This window comes from Schistocerca piceifrons, chromosome 2 (assembly GCF_021461385.2).
Source record: "Schistocerca piceifrons isolate TAMUIC-IGC-003096 chromosome 2, iqSchPice1.1, whole genome shotgun sequence".
In the NCBI taxonomy this organism is placed as follows: Eukaryota; Metazoa; Arthropoda; class Insecta; order Orthoptera; family Acrididae; genus Schistocerca; species Schistocerca piceifrons.
The window spans coordinates 936,008,271-936,036,058 of NC_060139.1; the positions used below are offsets into that span (position 1 = coordinate 936,008,271).

General features: G+C 41.1%; 1 protein-coding gene across 1 annotated transcript in view; it reads right to left on the reverse strand.

Moving 5' to 3' along the window:
* The window catches only part of LOC124777768 (diacylglycerol kinase eta), a 583,415-nt gene that overhangs the window by 197,541 nt on the left and 358,086 nt on the right, over positions 1-27,788 (reverse strand). The window contains exons 13-14 of the mRNA XM_047253274.1: positions 23,853-24,023; positions 2,148-3,516 (exon numbers count right to left, since the gene is read on the reverse strand). Coding sequence (XP_047109230.1) covers positions 2,148-3,516; positions 23,853-24,023 — 1,540 coding nt within the window. The remainder of the gene's footprint in view (positions 1-2,147; positions 3,517-23,852; positions 24,024-27,788) is intronic.

Genomic DNA, 27,788 nt, shown 5'->3' on the forward strand with positions numbered 1-27,788 from the left:
AATGAGATCCATCCTTCATGAAATCCTCCCCACTCCGCCAAGAGTGTCTTTCCGCCGTCCACCTAACCTTCATAACCTGTTAGTTCATCCCTATGAAATCCCCAAACCACCTTCCCTACCCTCTGGCTCCTATCCTTGTAACCGCCCCCGATGCAAAACCTGTCCCATGCACCCTCCCACCACTACCTACTCCAGTCCTGTAACCCGGAAGGTGTACACGATCAAAGGCAGAGCCACGTGTGAAAGCACCCACGTGATTTACCAACTGACCTGTCTACACTGTGACGCATTCTATGTGGGAATGACCAGCAAGAAACTGTCCATTCGCATGAATGGACACAGGCAGACAGTGTTTGTTGGTAATGAGGATCACCCTGTGGCTAAACATGCCTTGGTGCACGGCCAGCACATCTTGGCACAGTGTTACACCGTCCGGGTTATCTGGATACTTCCCACCAACACCAACCTATCCGAACTCCGGAGATGGGAACTTGCCCTTCAGTATATCCTCTCTTCTCGTCATCCGCCAGGCCTCAATCTCCGCTAATTTCAAGTTGCCGCCACTCATACCTCACCTGTCTTTCAACAACTTCTTTGCCTCTACACTTCTGCCTCGACTGACATCTCTGCCCAAACTCTTTGTCTTTAAATATGTCTGCTTGTGTCTGTATGTGTGGATGGATATGTGCGTGTGTGCGAGTGTATACCTGTCCTTTTTTCCCCCTAAGGTAAGTCTTTCCGCTCCCGGGATTGGAATGACTCCTTACCCTCTCCTTTAAAACCCACTTCCTTTCGTCTTCCCCTCTCCTTCCCTCTTTCCTGATGAGGCAACAATTTGTTGCGAAAGCTTGAATTTTGTGTGTATGTTTGTGTTTGTTTGTGTGTCTATCGACCTGCCAGCGTTTTTGTTCGGTAAGTCACCTCATCTTTGTATTTATATATAATTTTTCCCACGTGGAATGTTTCCTTCCATTATATTAATAAATTACATTATAGAAAATATATGGAGTAATTTTGTAATTTTGTGGGACACATTTCCTTTCCTCTCAATACAGTGGGAATGAAAAAGAAGCAAATAATGGCAGAACATTAATAGAAGAACCTGATGGCATACGGGGGAAAATATTAAACATTGCAATTCATCAGATTGGTATGAAATGAAATGTAAACAACACAGTAAATTAAAGTAACACAGGCATCCAGCACGTATGCTGGTGTTCTGGAGAGAATGACTATAAGACACAAAATCAGCAACTTTCTTCTCTTCTAACAATTTTGTGAATATTTTTCTCTCATTTATTGATAGATTGGGATTTGTTTCTTGTGTGTTTGCAACAGAGGCCTTGAAATCAAATATCTAGAAAAAAAGAAATAAAAAAAGCTTTTAAATGAACAGCAAAAGAGAGAATAGCAGCCCCCCTTGAAGAAACTTACATAAAACTGAAACTCTCAAAGCTTTGAAATCTTGAACCAAGCATATACTCCACAATCTTTTGTATTCTTGACACACTCTGAAGCATATGGCTAATAAAAACCTAAGACATATTACTTTGTGTGTTCCTCTCATTTTTGGTGTTTTGGTGAGTACAAGCATTCCATATGGTTTATTCTTTGTACTTGTTGTTTTTTGCTATTAAAGCTATTTGCTTTCTTTTTAAATAAACAAAGCTATTGTCATAAGTTTCTTTGAAAGCTGCTTTTTCAGTCTTTGCTTCTGAACCAAGTGGAACTGAAGTCCTATCTCTCTTTCTTTTTTCTTAAGTGATTACAGAGATGTGATTTTAAATAGAAGAATTAAAAGTTAAGTAACTGAGATAAGAAATGAAAAGATCACTCAAAAATATCCTTAGACTTAATCCTTCAGTGAACATCAAGAAAAAAATTAGGATTTAATATGCCCTTCAATGATGATGTGCTTGGAACATCTTTTATAAACAGGAGAAAGGAATATGATTGTACTAAATTCTGTCACTGTTTGGAGTGGCATCATTTTTCCAGCCACATTGTTACTTACTGTCTGGCAGCCATTTATATGGAATGTGCCGATAAAGGGAGAAACACACAACTGAACATCGACATCCATGTTGATGTGTTAGAAGTAGAGCACTATTACTAGAAAATAACTGTCATCACTATGGAGTACTTACATTTTCCAGTGCTGTCATCACTGAATCTCCGGTATACTGTGGCCTCTCTGTCATCAGAATGTGCAGGAGACGGTGGGTCAACAATTACACTAATCACTGGGGGGAAAATATTAGGGCTTACACTTGGTCGCTCACCAGGACCTTCATCTGGGCTAATTAAGCCAGCTGCCTTCTGACCCATTATATGATACTGAAGCAACTCTTCATCAACTTCAGATGGTGTGAGACTTGGTCTATGTTCTACCTCACTAGTAGGTGGTGCTAGTTCTCCACTAAGGTTATTGTTAGAGCCCTGAATCTGAATTTTAACAACATCTAAATTTTCACTTTCATGTTCTGCTAAGGCCTCACTTTGTTGAATAGCTGATTTGTCAGTCGCAGTTTTACGTACAGGCTTTATTTGTTTATAAAAAGATCGTCTAGCAATATCGTTGCCTTCAGAAAAATGGGCCAAACTGCAGCCCCTTACAATTTTGGCAGTGTTTGTGCTTTCTTCATCCAAAGGAATTTCATCTTTCACTAACGGTTCTGTCTCATCCTCAGGCGAAGACACTATTCCACCACTATACACATCAAAACCTGCTGCTACAAGTTCACTTCGTAAACTTATCTCAGATAAATCTTCACCTTCCATTAATGTATCTGTTAAATGGTGCCTTACCACAAGATCAAGGTCATCATGCTTTATTACCAGAGTGTCATCCTCCAAAGTATCATCTGCAATTTGTTCACTATTGGGTTCCATTTCTGTAGTCTCTGGTGAATCTATGTGACCTAAATCTTCAAGGCACACAACAGATATTCTTCTGGCAACATCACGCTCCCGCATTTCTCTTTCTTCTGGACTAAGAAGATAATCCTGGTTTTCTTGTGGCTTACTGTCTATCAAATCCGCTCCTGCTGGAACATGAACTTGAACTGTAGCTTCAGCAAAAGCACTTTTCACCTCCAAATCACTCTTGGGAGAAGCATCTGGACTGATAACACTCACTCCTGATTCATTTGTTTCTGAACCGTAAGATTTTCTTGCGTCTTTGACAATAAGATTTCCAATATCCTTAGCTTCTTTATCACTCACTGAAGATCTCCTACTGCTGTTGTCATCATCAGAAGGCACTGTAAGGAATATCTCAACAGGGCTGGGACTGCTGGATGGAACGCGAGACGTGTCTGCTGGTGGTTCAAGGCTGCGTCTTCTTGCTTCCGCATCAGCAAACTCATCAGGGGCAGGCAGTGTAAGCATTTCATCATATGCTGAATCTCTTCTCAAGTCTGGCAAAGGTGAAATAGATGTCAGGCGTTCTGTGAGAAGTGGTGATGGGCATGGGCTTGGTTCAGTGCTGGATGCTGAGTCAATTGAAGAGAGTACCTGCAGGATGGATAAATCTTATTAATAAAGACACCTACTTGGTATTGTAAAAGTGTTAACACGCCTAATACTCATGGTTAGTTTTCTGCAATCATTCAAAATTTTTAACTATTTAATACTACACAAATCCCCTTTATGAGATTTCAACCAAAGAATTTGCCCATTGTGGGCTACTTACCACACACGCTTACTTGTTCTAGCTGTGTGACATGCCTTTCGGGGGACTCGACAGAAAATAAAAATTATAGCTACTTAGCACAATACTATCTGTGGACCAGAGAAATATCAACACTTTACTGCTTGTATGGAGGTGGATGGAAAATAAAGTTCCCTACTTTATTGCTCAGAAAAAATGGGCATAAGTTTTGTTAGCATTAGTACAAAGATGCACATGAATTAATGGAAAAGAAACTTTCAGAGCATTGTGAAATGACAAGAGTTATCAGACAAGTTGTTGCAGGTAAGTGATGTATGCAACTACAATGTCTGGTATGAAAAACAAAACACATAATGAATGTTATGTAATTATCTATTTAATCAAAATGCAGCACTTCCTCTTGTATTTTTAGACAGGGTATATTACTGGTTTATTATTGGCATCATTTTTTGAGAAAACAATGAAGTGTTGCATTAGCCTTAATTGTTATTTTCTGTTCCAGCTGTAAAAGACAATACTGAATATTGGGCAATAATGTTTTACCACCCTTTTAATATTTATTGTCGTACCTTGCTCTTTTCTCCTTTCAAATACACATTTGTAGGATCTCATAATCAAGCTTTTGGAGTAAATGTGCTTCTAAAGCTGTTACTTTGATGGAAGATGGTCACAGCATGCATTACACTGCGGAAGTATTGAAATTACACCTTTCATAATTTCGAGATCCATAATAATGGACAGGAAAACTGGATGTTATGCAAGGAAACAAGGCTTAGACATGAGATAATCAATTTGACAAGAGAAGACCATTTCTTACAACTTAGAGTTCTCTGCAGCTGTCACACCACTACCATTGAAGCACAAATTCTAGACCACCAAATTTGAGGGGCCAATGTTACCGAGAAGAAGCCAGACTTCAATGCAGGAGACCTGCTACAGGACCAGAACCCATCAGGGAGTATCACACAGATCGACTATGTTTTGCAAACGAATATTGCAGCTGGAGGCTACAACAGTAGGAGTGAGTGTTGTTCAGCAACAAGTCATGATATGGCCTGCATGAAGAAGGCCTGGAGAAAGGTATTCCCCTTGCACATTCTCATCCACAACACCTCCAAGGTGGTTCTCTGATGGTGTGAGCAGGAATTAATGTGACTGCAAGGATGGAGCTGGTCTCTGTTGAGCATGGGAGCTTTGGAGCACGCTAATATGTGGAGTAAAGCCTTTTGTTCTATTTACTGGAGATGGCTTTACACTAATGCATGACAAAGTATGCATACAAGTTGAGAGAACTGTGTGAAAGTTTTTGGATGAAGAGGAGATTCATGTTATGCCTTGGCTTGCTCATAGCCATGATTTGAATCCTACTGAGCATGTATGGAACCAGCTGGGAAGAAGTGCCTATCAGCACTATTCAGAGGCCCTACAGCACATACAGGTGGTCATCATGAAAGAATAGGAGATGATACTGTGACTAGTGTCATCAAAATTGAACAACTCAGGGGCATGCATAAAAGATTGGATGCTATGATTTAGTGTGAAGTATATACAAACAAAACAGAGGTGCATTACCTTCATGAGCTTCCTTAAAATGTGCTGGTGTGTGAATCCATTCATGTTTCTTCCGCATCTATGGCTTAATTCGTTTATAATTTTCCTTTTTCTCATTGTTCAGACACCTAGACGGGACTGTACCACAATAATTTATCATGAAATAGTAAGTCAGTGTCATAAAAGTGACTGGAATTTGAAATTTTTCTTTAAGTTAACATGTTGGGTTTTTCACACCTGTCAGTATATGTATCACAGATGAAAAAAAAAAAGACACTTGCTTGTATGAGTTATCATGGTGTAGCTGTGCACAATTGTTTCTTGACCTTGAACTGTGTCCTTGAATAGTTTCACCAAAATTCAACAACCCGGTGGTATTATGTGAACAGTTTATCACAGATATCTGTTTAACCAGAAGACAGAAACAGCACAGCATCTATACAGTCTCATAGAAGAAGAAATGCATAAATGTTCTGAGCAGTGAAAGGAATGAAAACAGACATGAATAGACTTAAATGAGTCCTATAGTCCTTCGAAAGCAAGTTGGCTAAGCAGCCCTTCCAGCAATACATCAATGAGAGCCAGACATTGTTGGCTTCCAATGTAGTGACACATCTATTGTGCAAAACATTAGATTAGGTTAGATTTACTTTCATTCCAATTGATCCATAGTGAGGAGGTCCTTCAGGATGTGGAACATGCCAGAAAAACAACAATACATGACAAATATTTACAAATAAAACAAATAAGCTAATGTACCATTCAACAGGTCCCAAGTGTAATGATTGTCATTTTTTAATGAACACTATATGAAAGTCATTTTACAAGTACTAATGCACTGAATTTAAAATAAAAAAGTTTTTTATTTATTTATAAGGTAACAAACATGTAATACATCTACTATAATACTAATTTACAATGAACACATTACTGCACTGAAATGGTGCAGAAGTTAGATTGTACACACACACACACACACACACACACACACACACACCAACAGTTTGTTGCGAAAGCTTGAATTTTGTGTGTATGTTTGCGTGTCTGTCGACCTGCCAGCACTTTCATTTGGTAAGTCACATCATCAGGGAAACATTCCACGTGGGAAAAATATATCTAAAAACAAAGATGATGTGACTTACCGAACGAAAGCGCTGGCAGGTCGATAGACACACAAACAAACACAAACCACACACAAAATTCAAGCTTTCGCAACAAACTGTTGCCTCATCAGGAAGATTTTATAGCGGTGGTAGTGTTGAAAGGGGTAGAAAAATTTTTTTGGTTATGCTTGTATGCTTGTGTCTGTATATGTGTGGATGGATATGTGTGTGTGTGCGAGTGTATACCCGTCCTTTTTTCCCCCTAAGGTAAGGTATTTAAATATGTCTGCTTGTGGCTGTATGTGTGGATGGATATGTGCGTGTGTGCGAGTGTATACCTGTCCTTTTTTCCCCCAAAGGTAAGTCTTTCCGCTCCCGGGATTGGAATGACTCCTTACCCTCTCCCTTAAAACCCACTTCCTTTCGTCTTCCCCTCTCCTTCCCTCTTTCCTGATGAGGCAACAGTTTGTTGCGAAAGCTTGAATTTTGTGTGTATGTTTGTATTTGTTTGTGTGTCTATCGACCTGCCAGCGCTTTCGTTCGGTAAGTCACCTCATCTTTGTTTTTATATATAATTTCTCCCATGTGGAATGTTTCCTTCTCCAACGGAGGGGTATCTGTTGAGAGGCCAGACAAACGTGTGGTTCCTGAAGGGGGGCAGCAGCCTTTTCAGTAGTTGCAAGGGCAACAGTCTGGGTGATTGACTGATCTGGCCTTGTAACAATAACCAAAACGGCCTTGCTGTGCTGGTACTGCGAACGGCTGAAAGCAAGGGGAAACTACAGCCGTAATTTTTCCCGAGGGCATGCAGCTTTACAGTATGATTAAATGATGATGGCGTCCTCTTGGGTAAAATATTCCGGAGGTAAAATAGTCCCCCATTTGGATCTCCGGGCGGGGACTACTCAAGAGGATGTCGTTATCAGGAGAAAGAAAACTGGCGTTCTATGGATCGGAGCGTGGAATGTCAGATCCCTTAATCGGGCAGGTAGGTTAGAAAATTTAAAAACGGAAATGGATGGGTTAAAGTTAGATATAGTGGGAATTAGTGAAGTTCGGTGGCAGGAGGAACAAGACTTCTGGTCAGGTGAATACAGGGTTATGAACACAAAATCAAATAGGAAAATAGGAATGTGGGTAAGCTACTACAAACAGCATAGTGAATGTATTATTGTGGCCAAGATAGATATGAAGCCCACACCTACTACAGTAGTACAAGTTTATATGCCAACTAGCTCTGCAGATGACGAAGAAATTAAAGAAATGTATGATGAAATAAAAGAAATTATTCAGATAGTGAAGGGAGATGAAAATTTAATAGTCATGGGTGACTGGAATTCGAGTGTAGGAAAAGGGAGAGAAGGAAACGTAGTAGGTGGATATGGATTGGGGCTAAGAAATGAAAGAGGAAGCCGCCTGGTAGAATTTTGCACAGAGCACAACTTAATCATAGCTAACACTTGGTTTAAGAATCACGGAAGAAGGTTGTATACATGGAAGAACCCTGGAGACACTAAAAGGTATCAGATAGATTATATAATAGTAAGACAGAGATTTAGGAACCAGGTTTTAAATTGTAAGACATTTCCAGGGGCAGATGTGGACTCTGACCACAATCTATTGGTTATGAACTGTAGATTAAAACTGAAGAAACTGCAAAAAGGTGGGAATTTAAGGAGATGGGACCTGGATAAACTGAAAGAACCAGAGGTTGTACAGAGTTTCGGGGAGAGCATAAGGGAACAATTGACAGGAATGGGGGAAAGAAATATAGTAGAAGAAGAATGGGTAGCTTTGACGGATGAAGTAGTGAAGGCAGCAGAGGATCAAGTAGGTAAAAAGACGAGGGCTAGTAGAAATCCTTGGGTAACAGAAGAAATACTGAATTTAATTGATGAAAGGAGAAAATATAAAAATGCAATAAATGAAGCAGACATGTCTGCTTGTCTGCTTGTGTCTGTGTATGTGCAGATGGATATGTGTGTGTGTGTGTGTGTGTGTGTGTGTGTGTGTGTGTGTGTGTGTATACCTGTCCTTTTTTCCCCCTAAGGTAAGTCTTTCCGCTCCCGGGATTGGAATGACTCCTTACCCTCTCCCTTAAAACCCACATCCTTTCGTCTTTCCCTCTCCTTCCCTCTTTCCTGATGAGGCAACAGTTTGTTGTGAAAGCTTGAATTTTGTGTTTATGTTTGTGTTTGTTTGTGTGTCTATCGACCTGCCAGCACTTTCGTTTGGTAAGTCACATCATCTTTGTTTTTAGATATATTTTTCCCACTTGGAATGTTTCAGGGTGATTCAAAAAGAATACCACAACTTTGGGAATTTAAAACTCTGCAACGACAAAAGGCAGAGCTAAGCACTATCTGCCGGCGAATTAAGGGAGCTATAAAGTTTCATTTATTTGTACATTTGTTCGCTTGAGGCGCTGTTGACAAGGCGTCAGCGTCAGTTGATGCTAAGGTGCTACTGTAACTGGACTACAGTATCTGGAGATGTTAGAGAATTGGCTGTTCCCTCAGCTCGAACAAGAAGCACAACAATTCATATTTCAGCAGGATGGAGCGCCACCACATTGGCACTTATCTGTCCGTAACTACCCGAATGTCAACTACCCGAGGCGATGGATCGGCCGCCAGGCAGCCCGTGACAGAGCACTTCATCACTGGCCTCCAAGAAGCCCTGATCTTACCCCCTGCGATTTTTTCTTATGGGGGTATGTTAAGGATATGGTGTTTCGGCCACCTCTCCCAGCCACCATTGATGATTTGAAACGAGAAATAACAGCAGCTATCCAAACTGTTATGCCTGATATGCTACAGAGAGTGTGGAACGAGTTGGAGTATCGGGTTGATATTGCTCTTGTGTCTGGAGAGCGCAATATTGAACATCTCTGAACTTGTTTTTGAGTGAAAAAAAACCTTTTTAAATACTCTTTGTAATGATGTATAACAGAAGGTTATATTATGTTTCTTTCATTAAATACACATTTTTAAAGTTGTGGTATTCTTTTTGAATCACCCTGTATATATATATAAAAAACACAAACATACACACAAAATTCTAGCTTTCGCAACCAACGGTTGCCTCGTCAGGAAAGAGGGAAGGAGAGGGAAAGACGAAAGGAAAACCCAAATCCTTTCGTCTTTCCCTCTCCTTCCCTCTTTCCTGACGAGGCAACCATTGGTTGCGAAAGCTAGAATTTTGTGTGTATGTTTGTGTGTCTATCGAAGTGCCAGCGTTTTCGTTTGGTAAGTCACATCATCTTTGTTTTTTAGATATATTTTTTCCCACGTGGAATGTTTCCTTAGATGATATATAAAAACAAAGATGAGGTGAGAGTAAGTCACCTCATCTTCATCTTTGTTTTTATATATAATTTTTCCCACGTGGAATGTTTCCTTCTATTATAATGATATATACAAAGATGATGTGACTTACCAAATGAAAGCGCTGGAACGTCGATAGACAAACAAACACAAACATACACACAAAATTCAAGCTTTCGCAACAAACTGTTGCCTCATCAGGAAAGAGGGAAGGAGAGGGAAAGACGAAAGGAAGTGGGTTTTAAGGGAGAGGGTAAGGAGTCATTCCAATCCCGGGAGCGCAAAGACTTACCTTAGGGGGAAAAAAGGACGGGTATACACTCGCACAAACACACATATCCATCCACACATATACAGACACAAGCAGACATATTTAAAGACAAAGAGTTTGGGCAGAGATGTCAGTCGAGGCGGAAGAGCAGAGGCAAGGATGTTGTTGAATGACAGGTGAGGTATGAGTGGCGGCAACTTGAAATTAGCGGAGATTGAGGCCTGGTGGATAACGGGAAGAGAGGATATATTGAAGAGCAAGTTCCCATCTCCGGAGTTCGGATAGGTTGGTGTTAGTGGGAAGTATCCAGATAACCCGGACGGTGTAACACTGTGCCAAGATGTGCTGGCCGTGCACCAAGGCATGTTTAGCCACAGGGTGATCCTCATTACCAACAAACACTGTCTGCCTGTGTCCATTCATGCGAATGGACAGTTTGTTGCTGGTCATTCCCACATAGAATGCGTCACAGTGTAGGCAGGTCAGTTGGTAAATCACGTGGGTGCTTTCACACGTGGCTCTGCCTTTGATCGTGTACACCTTCTGGGTTACAGGACTGGAGTAGGTGGTGGTGGGAGGGTGCATGGGACAGGTTTTACACCGGGGGCGGTTACGTCTATTGACGTGCCAGCGCTTTCGTTTGGTAAGTCACATCATCTTTGTTTTTAGATATATTTTTCCCACGATATATATATATATATATATATATATATATATATATATATATATATATATATATATATGGTTAGCTGGTTACCAAGCCCCCACAGAACGTATCTCTGCCTACGTAGATCAACACCTTCAACCCATTACGTGCAGTCTCCCATCCTTCATCAAAGACACAAACCACTTTCTCGAACGCCTGGAATCCTTACCCAATCCGTTACCCCCAGAAACCATCCTTGTAACCATTGATGCCACTTCCTTATACACAAATATCCTGCACGTCCAGGGCCTCGCTGCGATGGAGCACTTCCTTTCACGCCGATCACCTGCCACCCTACCTAAAACCTCTTTCCTCATTACCTTAGCCAGCTTCATCCTGACCCACAACTTCTTCACTTTTGAAGGCCAGACATACCAACAATTAAAGGGAACAGCCATGGGTACCAGGATGGCCCCTTCGTACGCCAACCTATTCATGGGTCGCTTAGAGGAAGCCTTCTTGGTTACCCAGGCCTGCCAACCCAAAGTTTGGTACAGATTTATTGATGACATCTTCATGATCTGGACTCACAGTGAAGAAGAACTCCAGAATTTCCTCTCCAACCTCAACTCCTTTGGTTCCATCAGATTCACCTGGTCCTACTCCAAATCCCATGTCACTTTCCTTGATGTTGACCTCCACCTGTCCAATGGCCAGCTTCACACGTCCGTCCACATCAAACCCACCAACAAGCAACAGTACCTCCATTACGACAGCTGCCACCTATTCCACATCAAACGATCCCTTCCCTACAGCCTAGGTCTTCGTGGCAAACGAATCTGCTCCAGTCCGGAATCCCTGAAGCATTACACCAACAACCTGACAACAGCTTTCGCATCCCGCAACTACCCTCCCGACCTGGTACAGAAGCAAATAACCAGAGCCACTTCCTGATCCTCTCAAACCCAGAACCTCCCACAGAAGAACCACAAAAGTGCCCCACTTGTGACAGGATACTTTCCGGGACTGGATCAGATTCTGAATGTGGCTCTTCAGCAGGGATACGACTTCCTCAAATCCTGCCCTGAAATGAGATCCATCCTTCATGAAATCCTCCCCACTCCACCAAAAGTGTCTTTCCGCCGTCCACCTAACCTTCGTAACCTCTTAGTTCATCCCTATGAAATCCCCAAACCACCTTCCCTACCCTCTGGCTCCTACCCTTGTAACCACCCCCAGTGTAAAACCTGTCCCATGCACCCTCCCACCACCACCTACTCCAGTCCTGTAACCCGGAAGGTGTACACGATCAAAGGCAGAGCCACGTGTGAAAGCACCCACGTGATCTACCAACTGACCTGCCTACACTGTGACGCATTCTATGTGGGAATGACCAGCAACAAACTGTCCATTCGCATGAATGGACACAGGCAGACAGTGTTTGTTGGTAATGAGGATCACCCTGTGGCTAAACATGCTTTGGTGCACGGCCAGCACATCTTGGCACAGTGTTACACCGTCCGGGTTATCTGGATACTTCCCACTAACACCAACCTATCCGAACTCCGGAGATGGGAACTTGCTCTTCAATATATCCTCTCTTCCCGTTATCCACCAGGCCTCAATCTCCGCTAATTTCAAGTTGCCGCCACTCATACCTCACCTGTCATTCAACAACATCTTTGCCTCTGCACTTCTGCTTCGACTGACATCTCTGCCCAAACTCTTTGTCTTTAAATATGTCTGCTTGTGTCTGTATATGTGTGGATGGATATGTGTGTGTGTGCGAGTGTATACCCGTCCTTTTTTCCCCCTAAGGTAAGTCTTTCCGCTCCCGGGATTGGAATGACTCCTTACCCTCTCCCTGAAAACCCACATCCTTTCGTCTTTTCCCTCTCCTTCCCTCTTTCCTGAACATACACACAAAATTCAAGCTTTCCCAACAAACTGTTGCCTCATCAGGAAAGAGGGAAGGAGAGGGAAAGACGAAAGGATGTGGGTTTTAAGGGAGAGGGTAAGGAGTCACTCCAATCCCGGGAGCGGAAAGACTTACCTTGGGGGAAAAAAGGACGGGTATACACTCGCACACACGCACACATCCATCCACACATATACAGACACAAGCAGACATATTTAAAGACCGTATGTCTTCAGTTTAAGAGAAGCCTAAAGGATTTATTGGTGGCCAACTCCTTCTACTCCATTGATGAATTTCTCAGTAAAACCTACTGATGTGTGTGTAGGGAAACATTCCACGTGGGAAAAATATATCTAAAAACAAAGAAGATGTGACTTACCAAACGAAAGCGCTGGCAGGTTGATAGACACACAAACATACACACAAAATTCTAGCTTTCGTAACCAACGGCTGCTTCATCAGGAAAGAGGGAAGGAGAGGAAAGACGAAAGGATGTGGGTTTTAAGGGAGAGGGTAAGGAGTCATTCCAATCCTGGGAACGGAAAGACTTACTTTAGGGGTTAAAAAGGACAGGTATACACTCGCATACACACACATATCCATCTGCACATACTAGATGTTTTTGATTTTAAAGGTTTTATGATGGACATTATTTCTGTTGGGGTAGTGAGGGTCAAATAACAAATTCATATTATGGAAGTTGCTTGAAATTTCTGGTCTGAGGTATTCCATAGCAGCATCTACTGAACCTGACAACCCCATCTTTTCGGTAACAGTTATAAAATGTTTATTAAAAAGTTCTGCAACACTATACACATCTGTCACCAATATATCATTTACTCTTAATGCTATTTGTTCCTCTTCATGTCTGGTTCTACCGGTCTCCTCCTTCACTATATCCCATATTGTCTTTATTTTGCTATCTGATATGACTATCTTTTCCTCGTAATATATTTGCTTTGACATCCGTATTACAGTCTTTAATATTTTGCAGTATTTCTTGTAATGTGCTATAGCATCAACATCGGAACTGTTTCGGATTGACAGATACAGTTTTCTTTTTGTTTTACAAGATACCCCTATTCCTCGAGTAATCCATGGCTTTTTTGTAGACTTTGCTCTAACCTTGGTAAGTTTTGGGGGAAAACAGTGTTCGAATAAGGTAAGCACTTTATTAGCAAAAGTGTTATATTTTTCATTCATGCCATGAGCACTGTAAACATCAGTCCAGTGAATGTCTCTGAGGAGTGTCTTAAAATAGTCAATTTTTGGCTTATTGATTACCCTCTTGAGCTCAGATTTAACATTGTGCCTGCCAGTTCTAAAATAGGAAACCTCCAGGTGTAATTAAAGTTAAGAACAAATTTTTGATATTCTTAGAAATATTAGAGAGAAAATATTATGATGACAGGTATATTTTCGTAGTGTAGAGCTACCCGTACCTAATAAATATTCAAACACACACTGAGAATGTACTTGAACGGTTTATTACTTAGTATTACAGAAAAAGAAGCACAGTAGCTATATGTAACTTGTAAACAACAAAACAGTAGCCAAGGAACAGAATAAACATAAAAACAAAAGTTATAACTCCAATAAGTAGTCAACAACATTATCCAGTGCTCCAAGCAGCGGATTCAAACTTGGTGGTTTACGCCATACATTTGTTGCCGTGCAGTCACTGAATTCACGACACAACTGTATCTACAAATGGCACGAACAGAACTAACATGTACAGACACAGCAGTTGATGTGAGTAGCGGTCGCTACAGGAGCCCCCTTGATGAAAGCGGAGCATGGTGCGTCTTCTCTGAACCTGGCCGGGAAGTGGACATGTCGTCCGGAGCGGGTGGTGTGTGTAGGTTCTCCATCAACCAGTTGTGGCGGCAGTGCTGAAAGTCGAGGTGTTGCATCTGTCAAGCGTTGAGCTCTTGACCGTAAGGTGAGTGATGCCTCCTTGAAAATGTAAGTCGGCTTCACTCTGCTAAGAGACACAGTGGCCTGTTTGCCATTTACTATGATGACCATTGTGTGTGTATCTCTGCACAGGACACTATGGGGTCCAGTAAACGTGGCTGCAGGGGTGGCTTGACGCAGTCTGTATGTAACATAACATGCGAACAGCTTTTGAGGTTGTTATGCACAAAAATTGTTGGACAATCATGCCTGGAGGACTTTGTGGGTTTGATTTGGCTTACATGTTCCTGTAACTTGTGAAGGAACTCTGATTGGTCGTCCATTTCTGACAGTAGGCCTGTGTCGACAAACTCCCCTGGTAGGTACAGAGTCTCGCCATAAACCAATTCAGCTGCCAAGGACCCTATGTCTGGTTTGTATGTGGTTCGTGAACCCAGCAGGACTATTGGTAGTGCAGATGTCCAAGATGTCCCATGGCATATTAGCGCAGCTTTCAGTGTTCAATGCCAACATTCAAGCATGCCATTGCTGGCCAGATGATAAGTGGTCACTTTGTGATGGACGTAGCCACAGAACTTTGCCAACTGTGTGAACAAATCTGACTCGAACTGTCAGCCTCTGTCGGTGGTGATATGGAGTGGACAGCTGAATCTCGCCAGCCAGGTTAATGTGAAAGTTTGGCTAATGTTTCCACGGAGATGTTGTCCGTAGGTACTGCTTCAGGCCATCACATATATCTGTAAATCATTGAAAATATGTACCGCTGGCCATCCGATGGCGGAAATAGTTCTACCACATCAAGATGAACATGGGCGATGCGAGAAGTATCCGGGAACTCTCCTAATGGGGGATGAATGTGGTGAGTGATTTTGCAAAGTTGGCTACGCTGACAATTTCTCGTCCATTCGCAGCAGTCTCTTTCTATCCTTGGCCACATGAATCTTTGAGACACTAGCTTGAATGTTTACCGGGCTCCTGGATGGCAAAGATTATGTAAGGACTCAAACACTGGCCTGCAAAATGCAACGGGAACAAAAGGGTGTGATCTGCCATGTGACACTTCAAGTACAATTTCATGTTCACACCAGGAATGTCGACTTGCTGTAACTTGAGTGCTGCAGTGTCGTCATGCAATATGGTGTGTAGCTCGGAATCTTCTTGTTGCACCCTGGAAAGCGCCATCATGTCCACAGGCTGTGAGACACTGGCAACTCTGGAGAGGCAGTCTGCAACCACATTAGTGATGATATATATGGCGGATATGGCGGATGTCCATACTAAACTGGCTAATAAATTCCAATTGGCTGTACTACCATGGAGAGCAAGTGTTGCTGTTTTTCTTGAAGGCATATGTTAAAGGCTTGTGGTTGGTGTATACCACAAACTCTCGTGCCTCAAACTGTGGTCGAAAGTACTTGATTGCTCGATATATGGCTAAAAGTTCCCGATCATATGTGCTCCATCTTTGTTGTGCAGGTGACAGCTTGTGCGAGAAATAAGCCAGCGGCTGCCAGGCATCATCCACCCATTGTTCGAGTTCTGCACCAATGGCTAACTGACTGGCATCGCCGGCCGAAGTGGCCGCGCGGTTCTGGCGCTGCAGTCTGGAACCGTGAGACCGTTACGGTCGCAGGTTCGAATCCTGCCTCGGGCATGGATGTGTGTGATGTCCTTAGGTTAGTTAGGTTTAACTAGTTCTAAGTTCTAGGGGACTAATGACCTCAGCAGTTGAGTCCCATAGTGCTCAGAGCCATTTTGACTGGCATCCACCACTAATGCCAGTAGAGCTTTGAGCTTGGGGTGTGCCAGCAGTGCTGCTTGCGCTAGGCTCTTTTTGCTTACTTCAAAAGCCACATTCATCTCCTTGGTCCACTGCACAGGAGAACTGCTCTTAACCTTGGAACCAGCCAGTGCTGCGTTCAACGGCGCCTGTTGTTCGGCAGTGTGTGGTAAATGACGGTGGTGAAAATTGAGCATACCTAAGTATCTACGTAGCTCTTTTATTGTGGATGGCTTGGGAAATTGCAATATGGCTTCAATGTTCTCAGTGAGTGATAGTAAGACTGATGAAGATCTTCAATGACCCAGGAAATCGACTTGATGTTGGCCAAACACACATTTAGCTGTATTTAACACCACGCTGTACTTCTCAAAATGCTCAGAAACTTCTCTCAGGTGCTGGCGATGTTGCTCCTTGGACAATGAATACAGTAAAACATCGTCCAGACAGGCAAAACAAAAGTTCAACCCACGCAAGATAGAATCGATGAACCTCTGCCAGGTTTGAGCAGCATTACGCAAGCCGAAAGTCAAACTTACTTTCATACAACCCAAATGGCATAATAATAGCGGTCTTTAGAATGTCCTCTGTTGCCACAGGAATCTGGGTATATGCTTTTGTGCAGTCTATAACACTGAATACAGTGGATCCATGCAGTGCGTGGATATAGTTTTTTAGTAGTGGCACTGGGTAGCAATCAGTCACGGTCCACGAGTTGATCACTCTGTAATTGCCACTGGGGCGCCAGGCTCCTCCCTTTTTGGGTACTAAATGCAGTGCAGATGACCATGGACTACTTGAGGGTCAGATGATACCTTCTCGTAACATTGTGTCAAATTCTGTTTTAGCAATGGCAAGGCGTTCTGGAGCCAATCGTCTCAGCCGGCAAGACACAGGCGGCCCATCTGTAGTTTTTATGTGGTGGACCATATCATGCAAAACTTGCTGTGGTGCGCTTGGAGGCCTCCTGAAGGACAGGAACTCATGCAGCAGCGAGCAATACTCCTCGTCTGCAACCTGTATAACCTTGATGTTGTTTGTTCTGGCATCACAATGGCACCCAGTGGTTGTAAGTCTGGTAACATTGTCTGTTAGGCAGGAATTCGCTACATCCGGCAGGAGCTGATAGTGAGCTAATAAATCGGCACCAATTATTGCTTCGGCCATGCCTGCTAAAGTAAAGTCCCATGTGAATTGACGGAGGAGCCCCAAATTCAATTCTTCACACCGCGTGCCATATGTCGCAATTGCTGAATTATTTGCGCCAGACAAGCTAAATGCAGTGGGTGGCCTGCAACAGTGCAGTGACGCTCTTGGCAGGATACTAAGATCGGACCCTGTGTCTATTAAATACTTCCAGCCTGATACCCTGTCAGTAATGAATAGGGGCCGGGATGTAGTTGAGCAGTCGGTGGCGTCTGCGTCCGACCGCCAGTTGCATATGGGTAGGCACAGGGGCTAGTGCATGTTTTAGCCTGCTCACCAAATCATCTGTGGTACCAACAAGTGGTCAGACCAGCATCTGATACAGACTGAGTCTAGAAACAGCTCCTAGATCATTTGTGGCTACGTCCTCTGTAGCGACTAGGACATCCTTGTGACAACAGTGTGCCAATCTGTGGGCTCAGTGCATCAACTTTGGTGGACCAAGCATTGTAATCTGCTTGTGAAACAGGAAGGGCCACGGACACGACACTACCAGACATTGTCACAGCACTAACATGTTCGTCCAGAGCGACGGCATCTTGGATGCGGTTGGCCAGTTCCGTAACAGTGTACAGGGATGTGTCTGTCGCCTTTACCTGCGGCATAGCTCCATAGCGTATGCAGAAGATTGTCAGGCACTATTCCTAAGTCCACCTTGCTGTGGAGGTGACACAGGTACTGAGACGGTTTTCTGTCGCCTATATCTTCCTGAGTCAGCACTTGTCTGATACTGTCTTACTGCGATGCTGAAACTCTACGAATAAGCTCAGTCTTTAATCTTTCTTATGCATTCTCAGTCGGTAGTGCTGTGATTATATCTTGAACTTTGGAAGCATAGGGTTGCTTGAGCTGACTCACTATTAATGCAAACTCAGTTGCATCTGCTGTAATTCCGGCATAGCAAAAGCTGTCCTCAACCTGAGTGTGTAACAGTCTTTTAATTGTGCCTGTTTACCATTCAAAATGTCACCTTTACGGTGAGTAGCAATCTATCCTTTTCATAATGCAGTATTGTTGATGTTCCAACCTGGACTTCCATTGTTACATACTATAGAGATCTACATCATATGAGAATTTCATAATTTTTATATGGTTTTTGTAGTAGTTGTAGACTGTTAACCTCATACTTGTTATGACTTAAATAATGATAAAATTAGAAAAAAAGCATTCTTTCCTTATGCTTACACATAGCAAATAATCTGAAATATGAAACTTTGAAGAGATCCATTGCTGAATGAAATACTTTGGTAATCAATAAAAAATATGTATTTCAATGAATTCAGTAATTTTCAAGTTATGGCATGATAAGTTTCCAAGACATGAAACATTACATCAGTTTCATAAAATTTAACATGACTCCAGTTCTAACTGAAATTAAGAACATATTTTCTATGTGTTTAATGACACTGTTGAGATATGTACTGCATGTGTATTTACATATTTTAATGTGATTTTTGTGGGAGAAACAGACTTTAAAGTGATTCTTTTTATGTTACGGAAAGTGGAGCACTGTGGTAGCTTCCTGTAAGCAAGGCTAGTCACAAGAATTTTGCAACTTCTGACAATGCACGTAAGATATCAACTAATTTAAATAAAAGGTAATCATCACTATTAACTACACAACTACGCAAATTTGCAGCAGCAATCTTGTTTCTTTTGTCAGACATCATAAATGATATTTTCTGGCAAATCAAATCATCACATCTACAGTAAACTGATTTTCCACAGTTACTGACTTGCATATTTTAATTCATCTGCTTTCATTGACCAATTCCTCCTACTATCAGATCCAATAGAAATTGCACACTATTCTGAGTGGTAATAGACAACAAAGCATTTGGAAGAAATTTGGACTGTTAACTCCTATGTTTTTGTTTTCTTGATTCTTGGATGGAATATGTGTCATAGAATACTTTTTACTGTAGCTGTGCAACAAATGACTGCATAGGAGTGCATGCTGCTCTGGAGACATCCATTATATCAAAACACTCAGCCGCACTGCTCTTATTACAGATATCATAACATTTCACCATACAATCCTAACCCACAAACAACAGAATGAGCGCTGAAGCCTGCCAGTTCCAAACTCAATATCAAAACGATCCTCCTTAGTTTCCCCAAAACATATTCAATCATTGTAGGACTCCTTCTCTTTAAGCACTACCTCCCAACACTTCCTGAACCGTATCTTCAGACATTGTTCTGCCTTATTCTTGTATTAATGGTGATCTGCAATGCAAATAATTGTAAAGCCTCCAGACCTTCAGAAGATCTGATAGCTGTCACTATAGAACTTTTTACATCTCCTGATTTGCACATCCTTGCCCTTTACCTACTAACTGAAATGCACAAAGATAATAATCCTGGCTGTTCAGATGTGGTAGCATTCAAAGTTTCAAACCAAATGGTTCTCAACTTTGGATGACCAGCTCAAGCAACCTATCACCTAGTACCTCTCATTCTACACAAGAATAACAACCACTTGCAGGAGCATCTCACACCCATTTCCTCTTTCTTGCTGCAACATCCCTTATCACCATTAATATCTTTCTGCATCAACATAGCACATACAAATAGAATCTCTGTCTTAAACACTACCTCTCCCAGTGCCCAACCGAGAGTCTCCCAAACACATTGCTCAACATGCTAACCAATTACATCTCGATCAATGAATTCTTCACCATTGGGGTGAGACACAAAAACAAATCGAGGAAATGGTTGAGGAAAGTACAAGACTCTCAACATATGTTATCTTTTTCAAAGATTACACAGAGGAATCACACCTCAACTCCAAATACTCTATTGTGCCCCTAGCATAATAAAAAATTCACTAATGCTATCTTAGAGTTCTGGACCCACCAGCAAAGAAGAACTTCTTCACTTCATTCAACAGTACAACTCCTTCTCCTATCCAAAATTTACTTGATTCTTTTCCAAATGTGAAATGATTTCCAAACACAACTCACGATCCACTCTGCCAGTACCTATCATTATAACTTCACAGAAGTTTTCCTGTATTCCTCACAGGACTAAGACACCTCAAAGAAAGGATAATTTGGAGAAGAACCTGTCCACAACAGATAAAGGTCCTAGGTTCTATCCTCTTTTGGCACACAGTTTTAATCTGCCAGTAAGTTTTGAATCTGTGCACACTCTGCTGCAAAGTGAAAATACATTCTACAGACAATCCCCTAGGCCATAGTTAAGCTATTTCTTCACAATATCCTCTTCCAGGAGTGCTAGTTCTTCAAAATATGTAGAAGAAGTTCTGTGAAGACTGGAAGGTAGGAGAAAGGTACTGCAAAACTGGAGCTTTGAGGGCAGGTCATGAGTAGTGTTTGCATAGCTAAGGTAGCAAACTATTTACCTGCAAAAGGCAAAGGTCCCAGGTCCGAGACCCAGTCCACCACACAGTTGTAATCTGGTAGAAGTTTCACTGTATGAACATATTTAAAACAAACTGAAAATGAATGGATTTAGACGATATTTGTAAATAAAACATCTGACAATAATGTGGAGCTGCAATTTGCAGCCTGTCATGCTTTGTTGACACAATTTCAAAATGCCAAGTCTTGCTCAAGAGTGTTATGTTCTGGTTAATGTGTGATATATTGCAGTTCACATTGGGAGAATGTGGTTTCATGCTATAAGAAAAAATCTCATTATGCACAAGAGTTGAAAAGTATATCTCCTCTTGTTAAAATATGGACTAGGATGTCATCACACTACCTATAACAGATCATAATTTTTTAATGGGAACAGGAACTGAAAATATTATTTGGCAATGTTTTGTGAGTTCATTAACGCACACTTTCAGGGCCACTGAATAGGTTGTGGTTCAGCAACACCTCCAGCTTCATTGAAACATCCAAGTTGTAGAGGACATGGAGATACATGGATCTCTTTGTAAGATGTGATAGTGCACATATTGGTCCTTGTGAATACATCATTTTTTATGTAAATCCTTTACTTTATAATTTACAGTACATTGTTTTGATCTAGGGATACAGGAACTTCTTGGACAAACTGTATGTACTAGGTAAAAACAATGCAGTTTACCTAAATAGGTTATATTAAATAAGTCACAGCTGCAAAATACTAACACGAATTCTTTACAGACGAATGGAAAAACTAGTAGAAGCCAACCTCGGGGAAGATCAGTTTGGATTCCGTAGAAACACTGGAACATGTGAGGCAATACTGACCTTACGACTTATCTTAGAAGAAAGATTAAGGAAAGGCAAACCTACGTTTCTAGCATTTGTAGACTTAGAGAAAGCTTTTGACAATGTTGACTGGAATACTCTCTTTCAAATTCTAAAGGTGGCAGGGGTAAAATACAGGGAGCGAAAGGCTATTTACAATTTGTACAGAAACCAGATGGCAGTTATAAGAGTCGAGGGACATGAAAGGGAAGCAGTGGTTGGGAAGGGAGTAAGACAGGGTTGTAGCCTCTCCCCGATGTTGTTCAATCTGTATATTGAGCAAGCAGTAAAGGAAACAAAAGAAAAATTCGGAGTAGGTATTAAAATTCATGGAGAAGAAATAAAAACTTTGATGTTCATCGCCGATGACATTGTAATTCTGTCAGAGACAGCAAAGGACTTGGAAGAGCAGTTGAATGGAATGGACAGTGTCTTGAAAGGAGGATATAAGATGAACATCAACAAAAGCAAAACAAGGATAATGGAATGTAGTCTAATTAAGTCGGGTGATGCTGAGGGAATTAGATTAGGAAATGAGGCACTTAAAGTAGTAAAGGAGTTTTGCTATTTGGGGAGCGAAATAACTGATGATGGTCGAAGTAGAGAGGATATAAACTGTAGGCTGGCAATGGCAAGGAAAACGTTTCTGAAGAAGAGAAATTTGTTAACATCCAGTATTGATTTAAGTGTCAGGAAGTCATTTCTGAAAGTATTCGTATGGAGTGTAGCCATGTATGGAAGTGAAACATGGACGATAAATAGTCTGGACAAGAAGAGAATAGAAGCTTTCGAAATGTGGTGCTACAGAAGAATGCTGAAGATTAAATGGGTAGATCACATAACTAATGAGGAAGTATTGAATAGGATTGGGGAGAAGAGAAGTTTGTGGCACAACTTGACCAGAAGAAGGGATCGGTTGGTAGGACATGTTCTGAGGCATCAAGGGATCACCAATTTAGTATTGGAGGGCAGCTTGGAGGGTAAAAATCGTAGAGGGAGACCAAGAGATGAATACACTAAGCAGATTCAGAAGGATGTAGGTTGCAGTAGGTACTGGGAGATGAAAAAGCTTGCACAGGATAGAGTAGCATGGAGAGCTGCATCAAACCAGTCTCAGGACTGAAGACCACAACAACAACAACAACAAATTTTAGACATCGAAGATGGAGACTTTCCAAAATGATTTTGAGATTACATCAGTAAATGACCTTATACACAAAAAATGGAGGGTTTTGCTTAAATCCTGCATTGAATTATGCTTTCTCCCTTATATATAAAAAACAACAACAACAACAAAACAATGGGACCAAGGTGGCACTTCTTGTTCACCCACTGTTAGGTGGCACTTCTTGTTCACCCACTGTTATTTAATGTTTCACTGTTGATAAGTCTAACACTGGTTATCTTTGGTTTGTGGTGGCGCTTGTTTACAGTGTGTATTATCTCCCTACATATACTGTCTTTTGTTCCCTGGTTGATGTAGCCCTGCTCACTGATGGTTTAAGTTGCCATACATAATAATGTCTCATTTCCTTTGCACTTTGAAAATGATGGCATTCCCATAACTGCAGTTGCTGAGTCATCAGTGGAAAGACTTGTATCACACTATCCCAGTACCCCTCCTATCCTCATGTATCCTTCTCCACACCCTCTTAATTTTCATCTGCCCAAGCAACTGATATCGATAATCAACAGTCACTCTCATCATGGCCACAAGTGTGTACTTTACTTTTGGGTATCTGTGTGTGTGTGTGTGTGTGTGTGTGTGTGTGTGTGTGTGTACATCTACTAGAAGAAGAGCAAGAGCTCAAAACTTACTATAAATAGTTTTCTGTTGTGTGTTTCTATGCACCACACATCAGTCAGTTACAGGTGAGTGGTTGCCTCTCCTTTATTTTACATATTATTCCATACAGGAATTTCCATTGGTGACATAACTGTATTTGTAATACACTTACATTTTGGTGTATAGCTTGATGTATTTAGAATCAATTTGCAACTTATGCAAGTACAAGTAAGTACTAACATTATTTACTACAATTACTAAAACACACAATAAACCTTACTTTTTGCCATGAATATCTCAACCTAAAATGTTCATGTTGATTTATAGAGTAACTTCCATTTACATTAATTACTCTTGCGAGAGACTGTAGACCCTCTCTTTTTAATTTCTTATTTTCATAAGCTGATATTTTCTACTTCTCAAATGTATGAAGGATATAGTACAAAATGTAAAATAATAAAACTGACAACCTTTAGCGAGTCCATTGGCCGAAGGTCATGCGACCTCTTACGCTGCTGCTGCTGCTGTTGCTGACTATTTTGCTCATCAACAGCTTGTTCCGTATGTTCCACTAACTGCCTTACTGCTTTCTTAAGGCTATTTGCCCTTGACATTAATGCCTCTTTTTGGGCAAACTGCAACTACACCATAAGAAAGTAACAAATATTAGCATATATCACTATTCTTTTCCTACTGAGTAATCTGTGAACAGTAACACACATATTGAAAATTTCCACTCAGATTTACAGCCTGTATTAGTTTCTTTAAACCGTTGTTAAGAGGGTATCAACTTGTTACCCAGCCAAATAGCATTTAACACATTTTTTTCATTTCATTGCTTTTCTTAATTTAATGAGCATTTAACACATTTTTTTCATTTCATTGCTTTTCTTAATTTAATGTTCATTTGTCAATACAATCATTAGAGACAGTTCAAAGGCACAGGAACCAGTAAGGAAAGAGTCAACTGTCTTACCGAAGGAATCATTTCAAAAGTAATTTGAGGAAACCAATTAGGAACCTAATGAGAATATATTCTAGGACTGTATTCATGCATTTATTTACTGTAATATTTAGTATAACTTTTCTTCCTGTTTATATTATTCATCCATTCACAGTCAAACACAATTTTGTATGAATTCAGTAATCTCCTGTAATCAATATTTTATTTACATTATATTGTTGTTATGTAAATTATATTTGAACTTTGATCAATTTGACAGGCTCCATATCCTTATGATTCACTTGGTACCTGGATCCATGGAACATGAAATAAATAAAATTAAAAAATTAAATACATTATCTTCTCAAAGTATCTCTTCCTGCATTTCAAGTAATAACAGGCAGAGGTATAATTGGAGATGTGAAAATATCAGACACAATCAGGGGGGGGGGGGGGGGGGGGGGGGAGAAGAGTGTCACATGTCATAGGCAAGAATAGGAATCCAAATTACGATATAACATTTTAACTTTGAGAAGATCATTAGAGACTGAGCCTGAGTTCAATTGGACAAATCTGAGACAGAAAATCAGGCATATTTTTGTTGAAGGAAACCTGAAATGATTTATGAAACTGATAAAAAAAGGTGTAATCAGTATAGTCAGGTGATGATTTGAATCCTGCTGCTGTTGGATAGGAGCTCTACAGTTTAACAATTTTGCTACCTTGCTTACTTTAAGAAGCAGGAAAAAAGTGAGTTTGTAAGCAAGATGCAAGCAAAGTGTACTAAATGATATCCTGGCTGCAAGATGGTGAAGACAAAACCATAACTTTACTATCACTGGAAATATATGACTTTCATAAATAATAATACTTATGATAGGTGCAATAATAGGGAAAAGTTATAATGTAGGGACACCCAAATAGTGATGAATATAGGCAAGGCAGAAATATTGGCTGTTCTAATAATAAAGATATTATGATAAGGTCAATCATGAAGATGTACGAGGGTCGGTCAAAAAGTAATGCCTCCCATTTTTTTTCTACTTAAAGAAATTAGGTTAAGTGAAAAATTTGAATTTGGCGCCATTCCTCAAACCTTCTTCTGCAATCCACTGCAGTAGTAACTTTCTGTGTCAACAGGTGGCAGCACAGCAGAAGTTTGTAAGATGGCCGACATCGATGTTCGTTTGAGACAGCGTTGTGTGATTGAATTCTTGAATGCAGAAGGTGAAACGCCCATACGCATTCATGAAAGACTGAAGAAGGTGTATGGTGTTGTGACAGTGGATGTCAGCACTGTTAGACGATGGGTTCGTCGTTGTAAGGAAGCTGAAGGGCAAACACCGTTGACTGACGAAAAGCGGAGCGGCAGGCCGGTGAGTGCAGTGACTCCACACAACATTCAGCAAGTTGATGACATCATTCGTGGTGACCGTCGGGTGACTGCAGATGAAGTGCGTCGCATTATTCCTCTTAGTAAAGGCAGTGTGATCACGATTATTAAACAATTGGGGTACTCAAAAGTTTGTGCACGGTGGGTTCCAAGAATGTTAACTGATCAGAATAAAGAGGCAAGGAAAGCAATAGCCTCCCAACACTTGCAGCGCTTCCGTTTGGAGGGAGATGAGTTTCTGAAAAAAATTGTGACCGGGGACGAAACATGGGTGCATTTTTTTGAACCCGAATCAAAGAGGCAGTCAATGGAGTGGCGTCACACAAGCTCGCCGAGGAAGAAAAAATTCAAAACTGTGCGATCGGCAGGGAAAGTTATGGCAACAGTTTTCTGGGATACAGAGGGTGTGATTCTGGTTGATTTTTTGGAGCAGGGATGCACAATAAATTCTGTTCAATACGTCACAACCCTCAACAAACTTAAAGCACGTCTTCAGCGAGTTCGCCCAACAAAATCAATGGCAGATGTTCTTCTTTTGCATGACAATGCAAGACCACACACCAGTCGTCACACCTCTGACGAGATTGTCAAAATTGGATGGGAAGTTTTGCCTCATCCCCCATACAGCCCTGACCTGGCACCATCAGACTTCCATCTGTTCGGGCCACTAAAAGAAGCTCATCGTGGGATTCATTTTGAAGATGAGGAGCCCGTCAAAACATCCGCGCGTCAATGGCTTAGGAAGCAGAGCTGTGATTTTTACCGTGCTGGGATACATGCCCTTGTTCAAAGATGGACCTAAACTGTAGAGATGGGCGGAGATTACATTGAAAAATGACAAAATGATCCTCAATGTTGTGGTTTTCAACCTATGTAATTGCATTTAAATTTCCTGACAATTAAACGTAGAAAAAAAAATAGGAGGCATTACTTTTTGACTGACCCTCGTACAGTAATAAGAGAAGACAGAATGGCTCTAGGCCACAAGAGCACAAGCGTGGCAAAAAGAAAACGTTATGAGAGAATGAAATGTGACATAGGACAGGAGGATACTACAACAGTTAAGACAGAGGAAAGGAAATCTAATTCACAAAAATGAATTGATAGAGAGGTAATGTAAATGTGACAATAAGCAAGTTTGGTACATGCCTGACGTAAGAAAAGCATTCAAGGAGTGAGAAGGAACAAAATGAACAAATGATGGAGTTAAAAAGAAATTATGGACAGAAAAATAAATAAATTTATAAGTACAATGATCAATACAGTACCGAATAATGAGCTTGTGAATGCTGTGCCTCAGACTACTACGGACAGTCAAGGCTGGCATTTTGCTTATGTTAATCCAAACACGTGTAGTAAACATATCAACAAAAAATAATCAATGTTTGAAAATATAATATGAACAGATATAAAATCTTCTCACCAAGTAGTGGTAGGAGAAAACATGAAAAGATCTGAAAATGCGTGATCTTCTGGCAGAAGGGTTGGGAGAAAAGGTAGAAGGATGAAAAGAAAGGCCTGGTAAGATTTAGAAAAAAGGGAAGAGTTACAGAAAAGTCACTTAGAACCCCAGGTCAGGCAAGACTTGCTTTACACTATGAAAAGGAAAGGCTGATTGTTGGTACCTGCACTGGATAAGATTTGAAAACCTGAGAACTTAAAAGATGAAAGAATTAATAATAAGCAAGACAGAGATTACTGATGTCTCAGGTTTTCAAATCTTATCCAGTGCAGGTACAAACAATGTCTTTTCCTTCTCATACTTTAGTAAGTCTCCCATAACTTGGAGTTCTGGGTTGTTTGCATAACTCTTCACATTTTCTAAACCTCACTAGTCATTTTTATGGGCTTCCAGCCAGTTCCACCTTCATTATAGGAGTCATTTTAAAGCTGCACTATGACATGGGCAAGGATGTCAGAAAATCTATAGCACAGGTGAGGCACCTGGGATAGGCTGTGGTTGGCCTGATTACACCTCAAAAAGTGCATTCTCCGAGACAAATTAACTAAGGCCTCCACTGACACAACAGAAAGTAGCAAGGTCAGTGAGCCATGCTATGAAATTTGTGG